This window comes from Penicillium waksmanii, assembly GCF_028829765.1.
Source record: "Penicillium waksmanii strain IBT 27052 chromosome Unknown utg000004l:1.0-5674109.0:1.0-5678898.0, whole genome shotgun sequence".
NCBI classification, from domain to species: domain Eukaryota; kingdom Fungi; phylum Ascomycota; class Eurotiomycetes; order Eurotiales; family Aspergillaceae; genus Penicillium; species Penicillium waksmanii.
In genome coordinates, this window is record NW_026643251.1 from 5066419 (window position 1) to 5081943 (window position 15525).

General features: G+C 47.9%; 6 protein-coding genes across 6 annotated transcripts; 3 read left to right on the plus strand and 3 right to left on the minus strand.

Moving 5' to 3' along the window:
• Positions 1-637: 637 nt before the first annotated feature.
• Positions 638-4831, minus strand: N7481_004713 (uncharacterized protein; the record flags this gene model as incomplete). The annotated part of the gene is made up of 1 exon (XM_057263932.1): positions 638-4831. The coding sequence occupies one exon, from the start codon at positions 4829-4831 to the stop codon at positions 638-640; it is 4194 nt and encodes a 1397-aa protein (XP_057125593.1).
• Positions 4832-5779: 948 nt separating this feature from the next.
• Positions 5780-8228, plus strand: N7481_004714 (fungal specific transcription factor domain-containing protein; the record flags this gene model as incomplete). Its single annotated transcript, XM_057263933.1, has 7 exons — positions 5780-5839; positions 5984-6090; positions 6148-6518; positions 6572-6882; positions 6934-7356; positions 7494-7586; positions 7686-8228. 7 exons carry the CDS (start codon positions 5780-5782, stop codon positions 8226-8228), a joined length of 1908 nt encoding a protein of 635 aa, XP_057125594.1.
• A 735-nt stretch (positions 8229-8963) lies between these two features.
• Positions 8964-9967, minus strand: N7481_004715 (SDR family oxidoreductase; the record flags this gene model as incomplete). The annotated part of the gene is made up of 3 exons (XM_057263934.1): positions 8964-9186; positions 9259-9860; positions 9920-9967. The coding sequence occupies 3 exons, from the start codon at positions 9965-9967 to the stop codon at positions 8964-8966; spliced, it is 873 nt and encodes a 290-aa protein (XP_057125595.1).
• A 659-nt stretch (positions 9968-10626) lies between these two features.
• Positions 10627-12875, plus strand: N7481_004716 (peroxiredoxin prx5; the record flags this gene model as incomplete). The annotated part of the gene is made up of 10 exons (XM_057263935.1): positions 10627-10761; positions 10821-10934; positions 10992-11029; positions 11085-11238; positions 11286-11524; positions 11582-11628; positions 11681-12319; positions 12383-12602; positions 12672-12762; positions 12822-12875. The coding sequence occupies 10 exons, from the start codon at positions 10627-10629 to the stop codon at positions 12873-12875; spliced, it is 1731 nt and encodes a 576-aa protein (XP_057125596.1).
• A 450-nt stretch (positions 12876-13325) lies between these two features.
• On the plus strand, positions 13326-14153 carry bud32 (serine/threonine protein kinase BUD32; the record flags this gene model as incomplete). The annotated part of the gene is made up of 1 exon (XM_057263936.1): positions 13326-14153. The coding sequence occupies one exon, from the start codon at positions 13326-13328 to the stop codon at positions 14151-14153; it is 828 nt and encodes a 275-aa protein (XP_057125597.1).
• Positions 14154-14329: 176 nt separating this feature from the next.
• N7481_004718 (putative gamma-cysteine synthetase regulatory subunit) lies at positions 14330-15427 on the minus strand (the record flags this gene model as incomplete). Its single annotated transcript, XM_057263937.1, has 2 exons — positions 14330-15314; positions 15405-15427. 2 exons carry the CDS (start codon positions 15425-15427, stop codon positions 14330-14332), a joined length of 1008 nt encoding a protein of 335 aa, XP_057125598.1.
• Positions 15428-15525: the final 98 nt, after the last annotated feature.

Consider the following 15525-nt stretch of genomic DNA (forward strand, 5'->3'; position numbering starts at 1 on the left):
TTCTCAGGTTAGTCGACTTACTATTTCTTGCTCAGTTGGCTCCATATGGAAAGGGGCAAATCATTCCTATTGTTCTCAATAAATTCAATCGGTACTGGGACCTGAGATGGGCGGGGTAGAGACTTGCGCCCGGCGTAGCCCAGCTCCCAGCTAAATATCACGGAAATGGCTGGTGTTTCTATAGTTCCTGATTTCAGGGGGGAAATACCAATTGTAAGCATAATAATACGCGTCAATCTACGGAGTAGAAAGACGGTGCTACGAAGTTTCAGATTACCCCCAAGGTCTTGGAATAGATGTAAACATGGCGTGTTTGGATATAATTTCTCGGCAAGGTTGATGTAGTAGTCAGGCCGATCAATAACAAGACTTTGCGGTAATGCTTAAAGCTACTAGGGGACTTATCTGGTTCCTTTTCGGATGCAAGACTTATATATTATGCAACCCTCTCGAGGGGTCTATCTATTTTATCTACTTTATGTCTATCTTTATGAACAAGGAGAAGCCGAAGAGGAGCGGGACGTTCTCGGAGGGAACCTGAAGATTTCAAGGTTAAAGGACACGATATTGAGAATGGAAAATGTAAAAGGATATCCAGTCAAGCTATTGACGAAAGGACAAGCAGAATAGAACCAGTTCATTCAGCCTTTTTAGACGATTTGGTCTTCAGCTTCATGAAAAGAAACACCAGACCATATGAACTGAGAATAAAGATGAAGAATATAGCAGCGTCTCTCCACCCGTAATACCAATCATTCAGATTGATAGTGCGGAGGTAATCGCTTCCTTTCGTATATTGACAGACACGGCAATCTGCGAAGTCCGTGGGATTGAACAAGTTGGCACCAGACTTGTCGAGGTAGTTCTCCAGATAGTCGAAACATGTCATGTTAGCGGGAGGATCCAGGATCGCGAACTCAGCATCGGTACAGGTCACATCTGCATCGAAAATGGTGAAAGTGAGCATGCTTCCGACCATGTAAGTCAAGGGGTTCAGCCAATACATCCAGTATTTCCAAAACACGACAAGCTGATCATAAGGTACCAATATTCCATTGAATGAAACAATGATTCCAATCCACAATGGATTCGCAAGAGCAGCAGCTACCGCGTTGGGTGAGTATGCTGCGATAAACTGACCCAGCCCAGTGTAGAAGAACTCATATATGAGAACCACAAAGAAGCTTGCGCCGGCTTTGCTCGGGTCACTGGGGAAGCCGACTGTGAAGTACCAACAAGCAAAATACAGCACACCACAGACAACCAGATATGGCATCTCGGACACGATGAGGGCTGTGACAAACGCTTTCCAAGAGTAGATCCGTGCCTTTTTCTCGCGAGTGTCATAAATATTTCGTCGCTCAATGAAGACTGGCTGAAGCTGATTGATGACCCCCTGGGCGACGAACATCCAGACAAAAATGGTAAACAGCTTGAGCTGGAGGTCACCGACGGCATTTCCAATTTGCCAATAGGTGAACCCATTGAAGAGACCTAGGCCAATATGAAGGAGAAGCTTGTTGTTGATGTAGCCGGTGTTGCGGAAGATTGAGAGATTCATCCGACGAAGAACAACTTTCATCTGGAAGGATAGAGGCATCGCATACTCGAAGGCATCCTCAGGTGTCGAGCTTGGGGGTTTTGTGGTGGATATAAGGTCTTCAAGCTCACTCAGAACGGCCCTGTTTTCTTCGCTATCGAGCCAAACTTTGTGCCAGTCCTGGCAGACAGCCTGACCAGAGATAACGTCAATGATATGCTCTGCTGGATTGGTACCCGGGGGACAATGAGCACCAAATTTGCTAAAGTAGCCATTGACTTCGCGACAAGATGGGCCAATGTCTCCGAAATAAGCTGTCTTCCCGCCCTGTTGCAAGAGCAAGAGTCGATCAAATTGCGCGAATAGTTGTGCTGATGGCTGATGAATAGTAGCTAGCACAGCCTGACCAGAGTTTGCGAGCTTTCTCAGGAAGCGCACAGTATTGAAGGCCGATTGGCCATCCAGCCCTGAGGTGGGCTCGTCGAGGAATATGAGAATCTTCGGCTTCGCCACGAGCTCTACTCCAATAGTGACCCGCTTTCTTTGCTCGACGTTGAGTCCGTAACCTGAGCCTGGTGCTCCTATCAAAGCGTCGGCAATATCATGGAGCTCGAGCAAGTCGATGATGACATCAACATACTCCAATTTCTGATCCTGGGAGACATCACGACTTTGGCGCAAAAGGGCAGAGAACTCTAGAGCTTCCCGAACAGTCGCAAAGGGCTCATGCACATCGAGTTGCTCGACATAGCCTGTTGACCGTTGGAAGGATATCGGGAGCGACTGGCCGTCGACCAATACCGAGCCTTCTATTTTCCCTTCGGTTTTTCTCTGAGCCAGAACATCCAGTAAAGTTGTCTTTCCGGCACCTGAGGAGCCCATAAGTGCAGTGAGTGTTCCGGGCTTCACCCAGCCTTGGACATTCTCAAGGAGGACTCGAGGGCCAGATGGTGTTTTGACCGTATAACTCAAATCTTTCCAAGTGAAAACCGAGTTGTTAGGAGCCAATTGTTGCTCGAGAGGAACCAAACCTTTTGGTGGCTGATTTGGACTTAAGGCTTGCAGCTTCTCGCTTGTTTGTTGAGACTCTTCATCACAGGGTGGCTTGGCTTGGTGGGAAGCAAGTTTTTCACGGGGTATGAGAAGTTGAGACCCCTTGTCAGAGCCATCGCGCCATCTATTCATTCCCAGGATATTGACACACAGATAAAACACCCACCATGCACAAATAATGCCAAAATTCCGCCATAAATGTGCATGGCTGTAGGACAAGGAGCTCAGATACTCGTCGCCAGTCAATGATGTTGCGCCCTGCCTTGCACCACCAACCCCAGCACAAGAAGCAAATTGGCCATCAGTTGGGTATCCTTCTCCATGAGGAACCAGGTTAGGACCAACGCACGGCATATGCTTCAGGTGGAATTCGTTCCCCATCAATGCTTCGAAGCCATACGAGAGCGGGTTCAACCAGTACAACCAGCCAAACCATGGATGCATTTGGGTGTAATGTATCTGGTATCCTGAATACATGGCCATGATTGAGATAGCGTAGCCAGAAATCTGGCATGCGATATTGAAGGAACTAAAAACGGCCCCGATAGCACGAAACAGTGAGCAAGCGCACATGTTCGTAACGAAAAGTATGAGCCAATAAGTGAAGAACTCTGAAGCACCCATAGAAAGTCCCACCATGAAGTACACAATGAGTGACCAAACAGTGACTTGGAGGATCGCCATTGGAACATCAGTAGCCACCTGGGCAATGCAAACTGCAGATGGATGGATATATGCGAATGATTTGTGTTTGAGGATGATCGGCCTTCCTGTAAATGAATCCACTACTTCGGACATCATGGTCATGCAGTTGTATAAAACAGACCAAAACAACGCGCCACCTTTGAGGAAAATTCCGGAAGAGTCATTCGGTGCCATGTAGTAAAGAGACCCGGCGACTAGCGCCTGAATGAGGTTTGCGCCTTGTTTGATAAAGAAAGTAGTCATGTCTCCACCGAGAATTTGGTATTGGCGGACCACACATACGCGAATTTGTTCAAAAAGGCTCACCGTGAATTGACTGCTTTGGTAATTTCTTTCCAGTCTGGCATTTGCTTGAAAATCTTTTGAATTTTGATGTGCCTCTTCCGTGGTCGGATAGCAATACTCAGTTTGCATGGTCTTGAAAATGTGAGACTGCTGATAGTGCGAAAGAATAGAGGTAGCATCGCGGGGAAACTTCGCTTCATATCCAGGACGAATTCGACGTTCAGTAGGGACAGTCACTCCAGTCAAAAAATCAGCAATATTCCCCCCATTGTCCCGACAAAATCCGAGATCTTCCATGAATTCTCGAGCCTGATCTTTCAGACCGTAAAAGATCTGCTTCCCTTCATCTAGCACAAGAACCTTGTCGAACAGATCGAAAATTCCATTTCCTGCTTGGTAGAGTGTCACAATCGTGGATAATCCATACACGTCAGTCATTGTACGGATTCCCTTCGCCCACTCGAGTGCATTGATTGCATCAAGACCGCGTGTACTATTATCCCAACAGTAAACGGATGCCCTGGATGCGAGGCATTCGAGGATGGAGACTCGCTTTCTCTCTCCACCTGAAACCCCACGAACATACTCATTCCCAACCTTGGTATCTGCGGTATGCTGAATACCAAGGGAATTCAGAAGAAATTCAGTGGTCTCGGTGTAGTATTCCTTCTTCGAATTAACGCCGTTGGGAAGATGAGAAGGTACTTTTGATCGTGTGGCACAGTTAATTGTATCTCCCACGCTCAGGGTCGGATAGAAAGTCTCTTCTTCTGAGTTCATGATGATCTGGCCCCGATAATCCTCCGCTTCTTCATGGGTCATACTCCCAAACGAAACATCACCATCGATTGAGGAGTAGCCTGCGCGTTTATTGGACAGCATTTTGAGCAATGTCGTGCAGCCCGACCCTGGACGGCCGAGAACGAGGAGCATTTCGCCGGGTTTGACACAGCCATGGCTTTTTTCAAGAATCGTTTGCGTCGGCTTTTGGCTTGGGCGACGAATCATGCGTGTCATAGCATTGAACTGGGAAAGGGTGTTTTCGTTGACAGTGGCATCGGCACTGATACCTTTGACAGTCAAGTTGTTCCAAGTGACGCCGAGCTTTCGAGAATTATAGCCGGAATCGAGATCATCTTGATGAGACTTCTCAATCGTCGTAGCCCAATGCCATTTTTGAGTGCTTTCCGGAGAGTTGGCCCTTGTAGATGCTGGGCTCGGTGGTGAAGAGTTTTGCGGCACGGTCATATTAGAAAGTAGAAGCCCCCTGGGGGCTGGGGAAATCTCAAACAAAACGTGTAAAAAGTTCAAAGTCTATTAAGCACATGGACTGGGGGTAATATTTTCATATTTATCAAAACACAAGTGGGTTCGCTGCCAAGCTGCATCGGAAAAAATTTGGTATTCAAAAGGCGTACTCCGGAGATTCAGGAGACAATAGCAGGGCCACTTGCAGGGACTTAATCGGTCTGGCAAATCAATGTTGTCGATGGGAACTGAAAGTGGATAGAGCCATGCCGAAAACTCATCGGCTTCGGACTTGCAGAGTCGGACTCTCGGCCACGGTACCATCTCATCTATCAACAATCACATGTACCCACCTCATTGGACTAAATTTTCTAGCAATAGATTGTTTAAATCACGTTAAATATGACTACTATTTATTCGAACATTCTTTCGAAGGTATCCAGGAATAATCATAGATTAAAATTGATGAAGCAGTCTATGCCAACTTTTTATTTTCCTTATTCTCTCTCTCTCTCTCTCTCCTCCCAGGAAGGGGGTCCTTTGCACGGACAGTGGGTGGCATCAAAATTCTCCGAATGAGCCAATCACCATCTAGTTACATAACCAAATACTTGAGCTCGGGCAAAGTGAAGGATTTTTATTGGCTCGGAAGATTACTCTATTCAGTAACCTCCGAAACTTCCGCCTCACGATGATTTCGACTCGAGGTGGGATTGAATAGTTCACACCGTCTTTTCACGTCAATGCGGCCTGTATTTGTTCGTTGGTTCGGACTTCAGGGTGCATGGATATTCGTTTTGGATACCACCAAGTGATTTATGTCACGTAAGCTTAGCGTTGTTCTAGGCTCGATACGTCATCGCTAGCACTGCGGGTCTACGGGATCTTCCTTGTGGTCATAACGAACTGTAGGAGAACTTCCCCAGGCCGAAGCCGAGGAAAATCATTATGCCCCAATCTACAACATTTCGGGCCGGGGCTTTGTTTGTCGGCGGAGGACGCCAAGCAGTATGTTCTATCAATCAGACACCGCATACCAACCACTCTTTTTTCTAACATTCCATCAGTGTGATTTGTGCCATGCAAGAAAGGTATTCCAAGGCCCTTTACTTCTGGGTGACCTGATAATTCTCATACTTTCGTGGCCCACAGACCAAATGCGATAGACAGGCGGAATGTCGAAGCTGTGCTTCGATTGGAGTTTCATGCACTCGTGACCGCTTAAGAGGGCGTCGACCGCGTCGAAGAGTGCAACCGCCGTGAGTCGCGAATAGGTGCAATTGTAAAAATTTTTAGCTAAATTTCCAATCTAATAGGCCCTCACATAGCGGTGTCAAAATCAACAAACAACAACCAGGAAGAACGCAGGGACCTGGGATCACAACCGGGGCCTCTACGCCATCAAGCATTTTCGATTCGACTCTAAGGCCACATGAAGGACCTGTTGATAAGCATGATCTGGTAGATAACTCCACTACCTTGATTCAGCAAGAGCTTGAATCGAATTCAAATTTGCCCGCAAGTCGGATGCGGGCATTGGAAAACGCCCTTACCATTGTTAAAGCATTCGCGACGGCATCGCATCAGGGATACCATGCACAGCACGATGAGAATGGACACAGAGTTCCCAGAGACGCATCCATCGTTGATAATATTCCACCTGAGCTGCATTATACGACAATTCACGGTAGGTCCACTGCTTCTTTCTCTCTACTTAAAGTTGTAAGCTAATTTATACAGGATCAAGTAGAATGGAAGCACAAGGCCTCGTCTGGGCAGATCATCTCTCATCTCAGACTATGGAGCGAATGTCTTTAGCAATAATGAGCAACGCCGTTCGTGGTGAGATGGCCCTCCAATACAAATTATGCTTATTCTCAAAGGCGACCACTTTCATCAGTCGATGGCTGCGAGTATGCCCGTCTGACCAGATGTCCGACTACTTGGACAAATCTCGCAAGGTGTATGGCGCTGCAACTTTAGAATGCCTTCGAAGAATTGATTTCACTCGCTCGCCAAATCTTGCCATGTTGCAAGCTCTTCTTGCAGGGGTAAGCAACACCTGCTCATTTGGCTGAACATCCCTATTTACATTTTCTCAGGCAGCGGTTGTACAGCTTCATGGAGACACGACAAGATCATGGTTTCTGGTTTCTCTTGCATCCCGCTCTATTGTCGCTCTGGGCTATCATAAAATGATGGCTTTTAGTCCTGACAGTGATGAAGAAAACGAAATCCGTCGCTGTATCTACTACTGCTACTATATGGACAAAACCCTGAGCATGCTTCTGATACGCCCTCCATCTCTACCACAGCTTCCATTCAATCCAGCGGATCTCGTTCATACAGATCCTCAGCTAGCAGTCTCAATGCACGTCAAGATCTTGGTGAAACTAGCCCGCGTCCAAGATGTCGCCTTGTCACTGGTGCTGAAGGATCCGCGTCATCAAGTCCTTGCAACCAAGGAAGTAATGTTGGAGAATATTCAGATGGAGCTCAAGTCTATTGGCGATGAAATACAGCAGGTAATTCTTTTTCCATTTTCACCTTTGGCGGAACGTACTGATTTTTCATTAGTCGCGATATCCGCCGCACCGCGAACCTTCAGTTATGATTGAATGGGACACAGTTGACTTCACTTTTTTCTCAATCGCTACTACAGTTCTTCGTCTCGACTCATCTTCCTTGCAAGACAAGACTAGGCGAGAGGAGTGTTTACGATATGCACGAAAAGCTCTCCATTCGATGCAAGCATGTCAGAAGCACATATGCTCCAAGTCTAACATTACACCCGACTATTTATTCTGGTATCGTTATTTGTCTTGACTAAAATTCCATGGCACTCTGACTAAAGTTTTATAGGACTGTACTACTATACCCGCTCACCCCATTCTTTGTTATCTTCTGCAATGTTGTCGCCACTTCAAATTTGGATGATCTAAAATTATTGGAAGAAGTTACTGTCACAATATCAAGACTCAAAGAGCAGTACATTATTGGCATGAATCTTCACAGACTCCTATCTGAACTTATCAGTCTTTGCGCTGAACTACACGACGTTCCTTCCAGTGGAGATTCCCACAGATCTCAGGAGGGACGGTCTTCTTACAACCGAGCAGGACATGTCCAGATGCTTTCAAATGGTGACTTCGAGACTGGCATGGGCGTTAATAGACAAACAGCCTCCCTACCGACTCCTGGACAAGAAGAAATACCCCCGGATGGGCTTTCCTCATTGCCCGAACGTCAATCGGTCTGTCATGAATTTGATGATTCTGCAACAGGTTCGGCTTCTATATGGGACGACGGATTGATGTTTGAACTCTTCAACTTACAGCCCTCTGTTGAATGGCTTGATATTGAGGGAGTGGACATGACTCATAATCTACACAATTAAGTACCCGGTAATATTATGTATTTCTCTAAATCTAAACATGAAGAATTACTAGCGTTTTACTTCCGTCGAGTGTTTGTGACAGTTTCAAATTCCTCCTGATACATAACCGATCGATCCCCATCGCGGCCCAAGCGAACACATCGACAACTTCTGAGGGTCCAGTTCCAGAAATTTATGACAGCCCTAAGTCCATAGCACAGCTGTCTGCATGAATAAAAATAGCTAGTATGAAGGCGCCAGTCTGAAGGCGTTGGAAATGAACATGGAGGTAGGGGCTGAAAAATCAGACTGGAGCTTGATTGGCTCAAATACATGTAAAGAAGTACCATTGGAGTAATGAGACCATGTTCACAACACTAACAAGCACAAACGACTAAGATTCGACCCCAAGACTGAGCGAAGCTCCACGGCTGCGGAACACGCCACGCCAGCCCGTCCCGCGTCCCGCGATCGACAGTCCCAGACTTCAACAGCTGTCAAATCCAGAAAGGTTGACCCATCAACTCGCATACGATGGGTCGAAGGATTTAGTGCGAGGCTAGAAGATTTTTTGGTGGGAAATAACTTGTAATTTCGAAGCAAACACATATTTCTGTTTGGCAGGAAGTAATTTTAACAAGATCTGCCCACGACCCAGTAAAGACCGCTTTATATGTGCCGAGGCCATTAACTTAGGGCATGGTCGTTGCAACTTGAAGCTTTGCCTCGTGTGATTTGTCCCGACTACTCTCAGCTTCACGGAATTGCGTCCGGTAGCTGTGAATCTTCACCATGCATCATGCGAAACAACGGCTCCCAGACCGTGACGGCCCGTTTCGTGATATGCCCGTTGCCATATTCGGGCATGTGGTAGTAGATCAGCTTGTCAGCTGAACATTCAAGCGTTTCGCCAGCCATCCCTGTGGTATCTTCGAGAAATACCTGGTACGCTTTCAAGATTGTCTTCACAGGGGTCAGACTATGTAAGTGAATGTTTATGGGTCAGCACCTTATCGACAAGCCAGGCTCGGGATACGAGTTAGGTTCTCACCATTCAGGAGTAACAGCCGCGATCATCTCTGGGGGAACGATAGGAGTTTCCACCATTCCGGGCATCACAACATTGATCAAGATATTCTCTTTCTGCTTCAGTAATGGGGCCATGCCACGCACAAATTGGTTTACTGCCGCCTTGGTGCCACAGTAAATTGGATAAGACTCGTGGGGGAAGACACCCCCAATACTTCCTGTGATCACAATGCGACCTCCAGGTTGAGGATTATACCTCATGAAATGCGTTGCCAACTGGGTACCGTAAACAACTCCCTTATAGTTGATATCCACAACATCCAATTTGGGGGCCGGAGGAACCTCATCAACGCTTTTGTTCTTCCAATCGTACATATAGATAGAAGAGGTATCGACGATACCAGAATTGGCGCAAAGTGCATCAATGCGGCCCCATAATTTGCGAACCGCACAAAAGACTTCTGTATACTGATCGTAGTTTGACACGTCAGCGCGGAAAAAACGGGCGTTGTCCCCGGGCAAGGTCTTGAGAAGAGCCTCCCCCGCTTCACGACGTCGGCCTACACAAGCGACCTTCCATCCGCGTGTGACGAGATCCGTAGCAATATCAATCCCCATTCCGGACTGCAGGTTACTAGTCAGTAAAATCTCAAGAAGCCCCCATGCTTTCAAGGTGTACTAACGGTAGCTCCGACAACAATGGCCACACGCTCTTCTGCATGGGAGCCCATACTGGAAGTATGTTTGTATATGTTGGGTTTCACAGGTTTGAACTGGTGTCAAGCAGAACTTTCTAAATCTCAAAAAATACCACTCACCATTAGTGCTTGGATTACGTACAAGAAGATACATTTTTGATGTAAAATACCGGTGGGGTCGTGGATTTGTTTGCGTCTACTCGGGTCATTTTCGAATGAGTGTGGCTAGCGCAGAGCCTAATCCTGAACAATTTTGGGGGTTTGTTTCTTACAAAAGACGAATATGGGTCAAGATACGCTCATCCTTGCTGTATACGGTACAGAGTGTGCCTTGCGTCTAGCCAATTTCTAGGACGATCCTACAACGGATTATGGGCCCCGCCTCTTTCTGTACCATACTTGTAGTGACCAGCAGTTCGGAGCCGTCGACTGAATTTCAGATCGCTTGTTTCCCTGTCATGCTGCACGGTCCTATCGATTGCCATAGGTCGGGAGCCTCCTACGATATTGATTGTCTTGGAGAAATTTCATTACATGGTGGGGTGGACAATTGCCCCCGTCAAATGCAGGGAATCTTCGTCACTGACTCTTGGCAACAGAGTAGCCATTACAATCTCTGCCCCCTCCCCTCCCTTTAGTTTCTTTAATTCCTTGCTGGTCTATTTGTGCTGCGCTATCGTCTGATCCCCAGTATGACAAACGATAGCGAGAAATATCCGGGGCACGATACTGTTCGTGCTTCGAACTTGGAGTCACCATCTCCAAATTCTAATCATCCCGAGGCCGCACCTCCGGATGTGACTCTGAGAACGTGGATTGTTTCGTGTGTATGTCCTTCAACTGACTTCAAATCGTGGAGATCAAGCTAAGTGTGCATCTTAACTAGATTCTCTCGTGCGGTTATGGCCTCTCTTTCTTCCCAGTGCCTGTCGTGGCTGCCATCGGTACCCTAATTTCGGCAGACATGGGGGACCCCACTGGATATATTTGGTTTGTTCCTGTAAGAAATGCATCCGAATATGTTGGATGTGAAATTTGAAGTTTAACGTAATACCAGGCATGGACCATCTCAATTACTTGTGCCTTCTTGATCTTGTATGTCTCCCAGCGGAAAGTAGACTTTGCGACTCAATACTTATTCATTTTACAGTGGTCCGAACACGGATCTTCTGGGCAGACGTTGGTTTCTGGTATTGGGTAATTTGGTTTGCTTCGTTGGGCATGTCATTGTGGCTTCTGCAAAAACTACAAACCAAGTCATCGCCGGATTAGCTGTCTCTGGATTTGGCGGAGCTAACTGTCAGGTAAATATCATTTCCCATTGAAGTCTTACTAAACTTGAGCTGATAAGACCATTTGCTTCTTTAAGATGGCTGCATTCGCGCTACCTGAACTTCTACCCAATAAATGGCGTCACATCGGTGTGGTGATTGCCGATCTCACTGTCTACGTTGCCGTAATTGTTGCGCCAGTCACCGCAAGATATGGCTATGAGCTAGGCACTTGGACGTGGAACTTCTGGGGAATTGCTATCTTCCAGGGTCTATCATTTATTGGCCTGTTGCTGCTCTATCATCCCCCTAAGCACCCGTATGTCTCTACTACCTTCCTGGTTTGAGAATATCTCAAGGCTAACAATTGTTCTAGTCTCGGTGTCTCATATTTAGATGCATTAAAGTCTTTAGACTATGTTGGTAAGTGTCCGATCAATCCAACATATAAGACCCCCACTAATCGATTTTGTAGGCGCTTTGCTCTTCATCGGCGGTGCAGTCCCCTTCCTGATCGGTATCGTGTGGGCCGGCGTCTACGACTCTAATGATGCGCATGTTGTCGGCCCCTTGGTCGTCGGTGCTGCCGTTCTGGTCGTATTCGCTCTTTGGGAAACATTTGGTAACCTCAAATACCTGCTTACTCCGACTTACATCTTCTCCAGTTCCTGGGGCCGTGACTTTACTGCACCTGTAATCGCACTTGCTGTTGTCAACATGTTCTACTATTCCTCCAGTATCCTGTGGCCTCAGATGATCACCGTATTCTACACAAATGGCGGCGCAGACTGGAAATACTCGATCGTTCTCTCCCTTCCACAGGGATTTGCTATTCTTTTCGGTGCCCTTCTGCTATCTGTCCTCGGTAGCAAGCTTCGAAACTGGCAGTGGCAGTTGACTGGATCAGTCTTTGTCATGGTTCTCTTCGGTAGTTTACTGGGAATTGTGACACCTGATAAGAAAGGTACCATGGTTGCGTTTGTTTTCCTCTCGCAGGCTGGTTTTGGCTGGGCTATTTATTTGAGCATTGCTATTACGCAGATGGGTGTTGAACAAAAGAATCTTGGTGTCAGTGGGGGTATATCTGGCTGTATTCGATTTGCAGCTGGAGCAGGTAGGTTTTCCTTTTTCATCTGCATTGACGTGGAAGCTTCAGATTGCTGACCGTCTTCTGTAGTTGCAACCTCCATCTACCAGACTGTATTAAGCAAGAGTCTTACAAAGTATATGGTGGAGTATATTCCTAGCGCAGTTATTGCCGCTAGTCTGGACGAATCGAAGGTCGCCGACCTTATGACTGTTGTGTCTGGGGGTGCTGCTGCTTTGAAGGAGTACAGTCCAGATGTTGCAGCTGCAGCCGAGGCTGCTCTTGGTCATGCATACTGCAAAGCTATCTTGTAAGTTTCATCTGACGAGTCTTTGAGCGTTTTGATCATATGGTTCAATATCTAATCTGTTCTGTCCAGCGTGGTTGCTATGGTATCCATGGCGTTTGGTATCCTGGGTTTGGCAGCTTGCCTGTGTTGCAAGGACGTGGATTCGAAGATGACGAACAAGGTATGAAGTTCGCTCTCATTTCGTGCTTTCTTTCATCAAACTAATCTGGTTCAACTCAGATCGAGGTCTATCTCGAAAATACTGATCTCTCCGACCGAAACAAGTACCACTAGATCGATTTTGTTGTCAGGGGCAGCCAAACGCATCATGGTTTGCGCATTTTTAGCCATGCGAAGCCAAAGGTATGTGAGAATTTTGATTTTGCAATATACTAACTTAATTAGCTGAATAGAGAAAGTCATTCCTAATGTCAATGGAGGAGTTGTTTCCTTCAATTAACGACATTTATGCATCCCGACTGTGGAGCAAGACCTGGTCAGCATCTAAGTTTCCATACATTTCTAGAGTTTCCTCGTAAAAAGTAAATTCAAGTATCCTGTCTTGTTTAGAAGCAATTATCCCAAGCTTCCTACCAAATAATGAAGTTGTAGGGCAGTTTATAGTACAAGCCCGACCAATCACAAAAGCCCCACTGCCAGCCAACTTAGCTTTTTCCTTGAAGCTCAGCTCAGCTTCTTTTTCACCTTCAACACATCCCCTCCACTCCACAGTATTCTCCCACAATGGCCGACGAATATAAACCCCCGGCCCTTCCGGCTCCTTTCAACAATACCCATCCTGAACCCGAGCTCCTGACACAAGGCGCCGAAGGCCACCTCTACAAGACCTTTTCGCTCGACCCCTCCATCCCCGCCGCCCTCAAAGTTCGCCCTTCCAAGCCCTACCGACACCCAATTCTCGACCGTCGGCTCACTCGGCAACGGATAATTCAAGAGGCACGCTGTCTCGTCAAACTGGTTCGCGAAGGCGTCAGTGTCCCCGCGGTTCTCGCGCTCGACTGGGAAGGACAGGGCGGTGATGAAGCCGGGTGGGGAGGAGCATGGTTGATGATGGAGTGGATTGAAGGGCCTGTTGTGCGCGTGGTGCTGGAACAATGGGAAGCCTGGATGAAAAAAAATGCCGCATCCCTTGACGCCGCGCAGTTGGAGCAGGAGAATGCTCGCGTCAAGGCCCTCTTACGGCGCATCGGCAAGACCATTGGTGGGCTGCACAAGGCCGGTGTCGTTCACGGCGACTTGACAACGAGCAACATCATGCTTCGCTTACCGACGGAGGACGCCGAGGCTGAGACCAGCCCGACGGGTGTTTCGACGCAAGGCGAGGTTGTCCTGATTGATTTCGGACTCGCGTCGCAGAGCGCGCAGGATGAGGACCGAGCTGTGGATCTGTACGTGTTGGAGCGGGCGATAGGCAGTACGCACCCGCGATCGGAACCTTTTATGGAGGAATTGGTGCATGGATACCGTGAGAGTCACCGCGGCGCTAATTCTACACTCAAGAGGCTGGAGGATGTGCGGATGAGAGGTCGCAAGCGGAGCATGCTCGGATAAAGAGATTCGTCTTTTTCTATGCACAGAAGCCTGTCCCACTCTCCTCCCACAATGACCATGACCGAATGCTTTCTCCCATATGGATAGATTTGATCTCAACTGGATCTTCAAAACGCCACGCTGAATCATGAATATGAATGTTTAACGACCACTGTTCAAGCCCGAGTTTCCGTTGCTCACGGCCGGTTCTTGACGCATGTGCCAACGTCCGCCAGTGCGAAATACCCCTTGTTTTCAACTACTCCCCGATCCTTCACCACGGCTGTATACTTTACCACCCACTGCGGCTCGACGTCTCCCTGGATGCCATCACTTCCCTCCGGCGTGGAGGCCAGGATCCCCGCGCCTCTCTCGCCAGGGCCTAGGAGTTCTCTCGTCGTGCCGACGGGAAGGATATCATTGCAGTCGTTGTGGGTGAGGAGTTGAATCTTCTCCTCTTTGGCGTATAAAATCAACGACTTGGGCACAACACAGCAATCCTTTAGATTGATCTGGTCCACGGAGGGCTTGACCTTGGTGTGAGGCAGGAATCGAGCCAAGCGCTCACTGCCAAACTCCGCCACACCCAACTGGGCAATCATGCCTTGCTCATGCAGGAATTCCAAGACCCGCCACGTTTGAACCATACTGTCGAAGTCGTCGGCGGTCTCGCCGGTACTGGCTTCGTTATCCTCGTCCTCGCTGTCGTCGTCTGCATCGAAGAGAATCCCCGGGAACGAGACGATCAGTAAATCGATAGACTTCACATGTAGCTCCTTCAATACCAAATCAATCGCCTCCCTGGTGTGTGCGCATCGCCTTGACGCGGGGATACCCGGTAGATAGAACAGCTTCACGGTAATATCGTATTGATCCCGCTCCTCTGAAAGTCCGGGCTGTGAAAAGTCAATCGCAGGGATGTATAGATCTCCGGCGGCGTCCCCGGTCCATGAGCGATGGTCCTGGTGGTGCTTGAGGTCGCTGCTGGACCCATTCGCATTCCCATTCGCATTCCCATTCACGTCCCCGTTGGTATGTCCGTTTGCGCGCGACTCCGTGCCGTTGGCTTGGAACTGCTGGGAGGCGAGGAAGTTGGATCGGAGGGAGTTGATCAACTCGATATTGGATTTTTGCGTCAGAGGCTGGCGAATGACAGATGGCCTACCGCCCTGCATGAGATTGCTATTGAGTCAGATTAGTCTTCTTCCCTTTTTTCCTCTCCGTCTCCCCGGCCTCTCGGTTCTAATCGCATTCGTCGGGTCGGCTACTTACGAGGTGGAGAGGATCAACTTCATGGTGTTAATGATCTAAGGGAGGAATATAGGGGATGTAATCGGAGATTTCCAAGGCCTCTAGAGAGGAGGAGGAGAAGGGGGGAGAGGACTAAATAGAG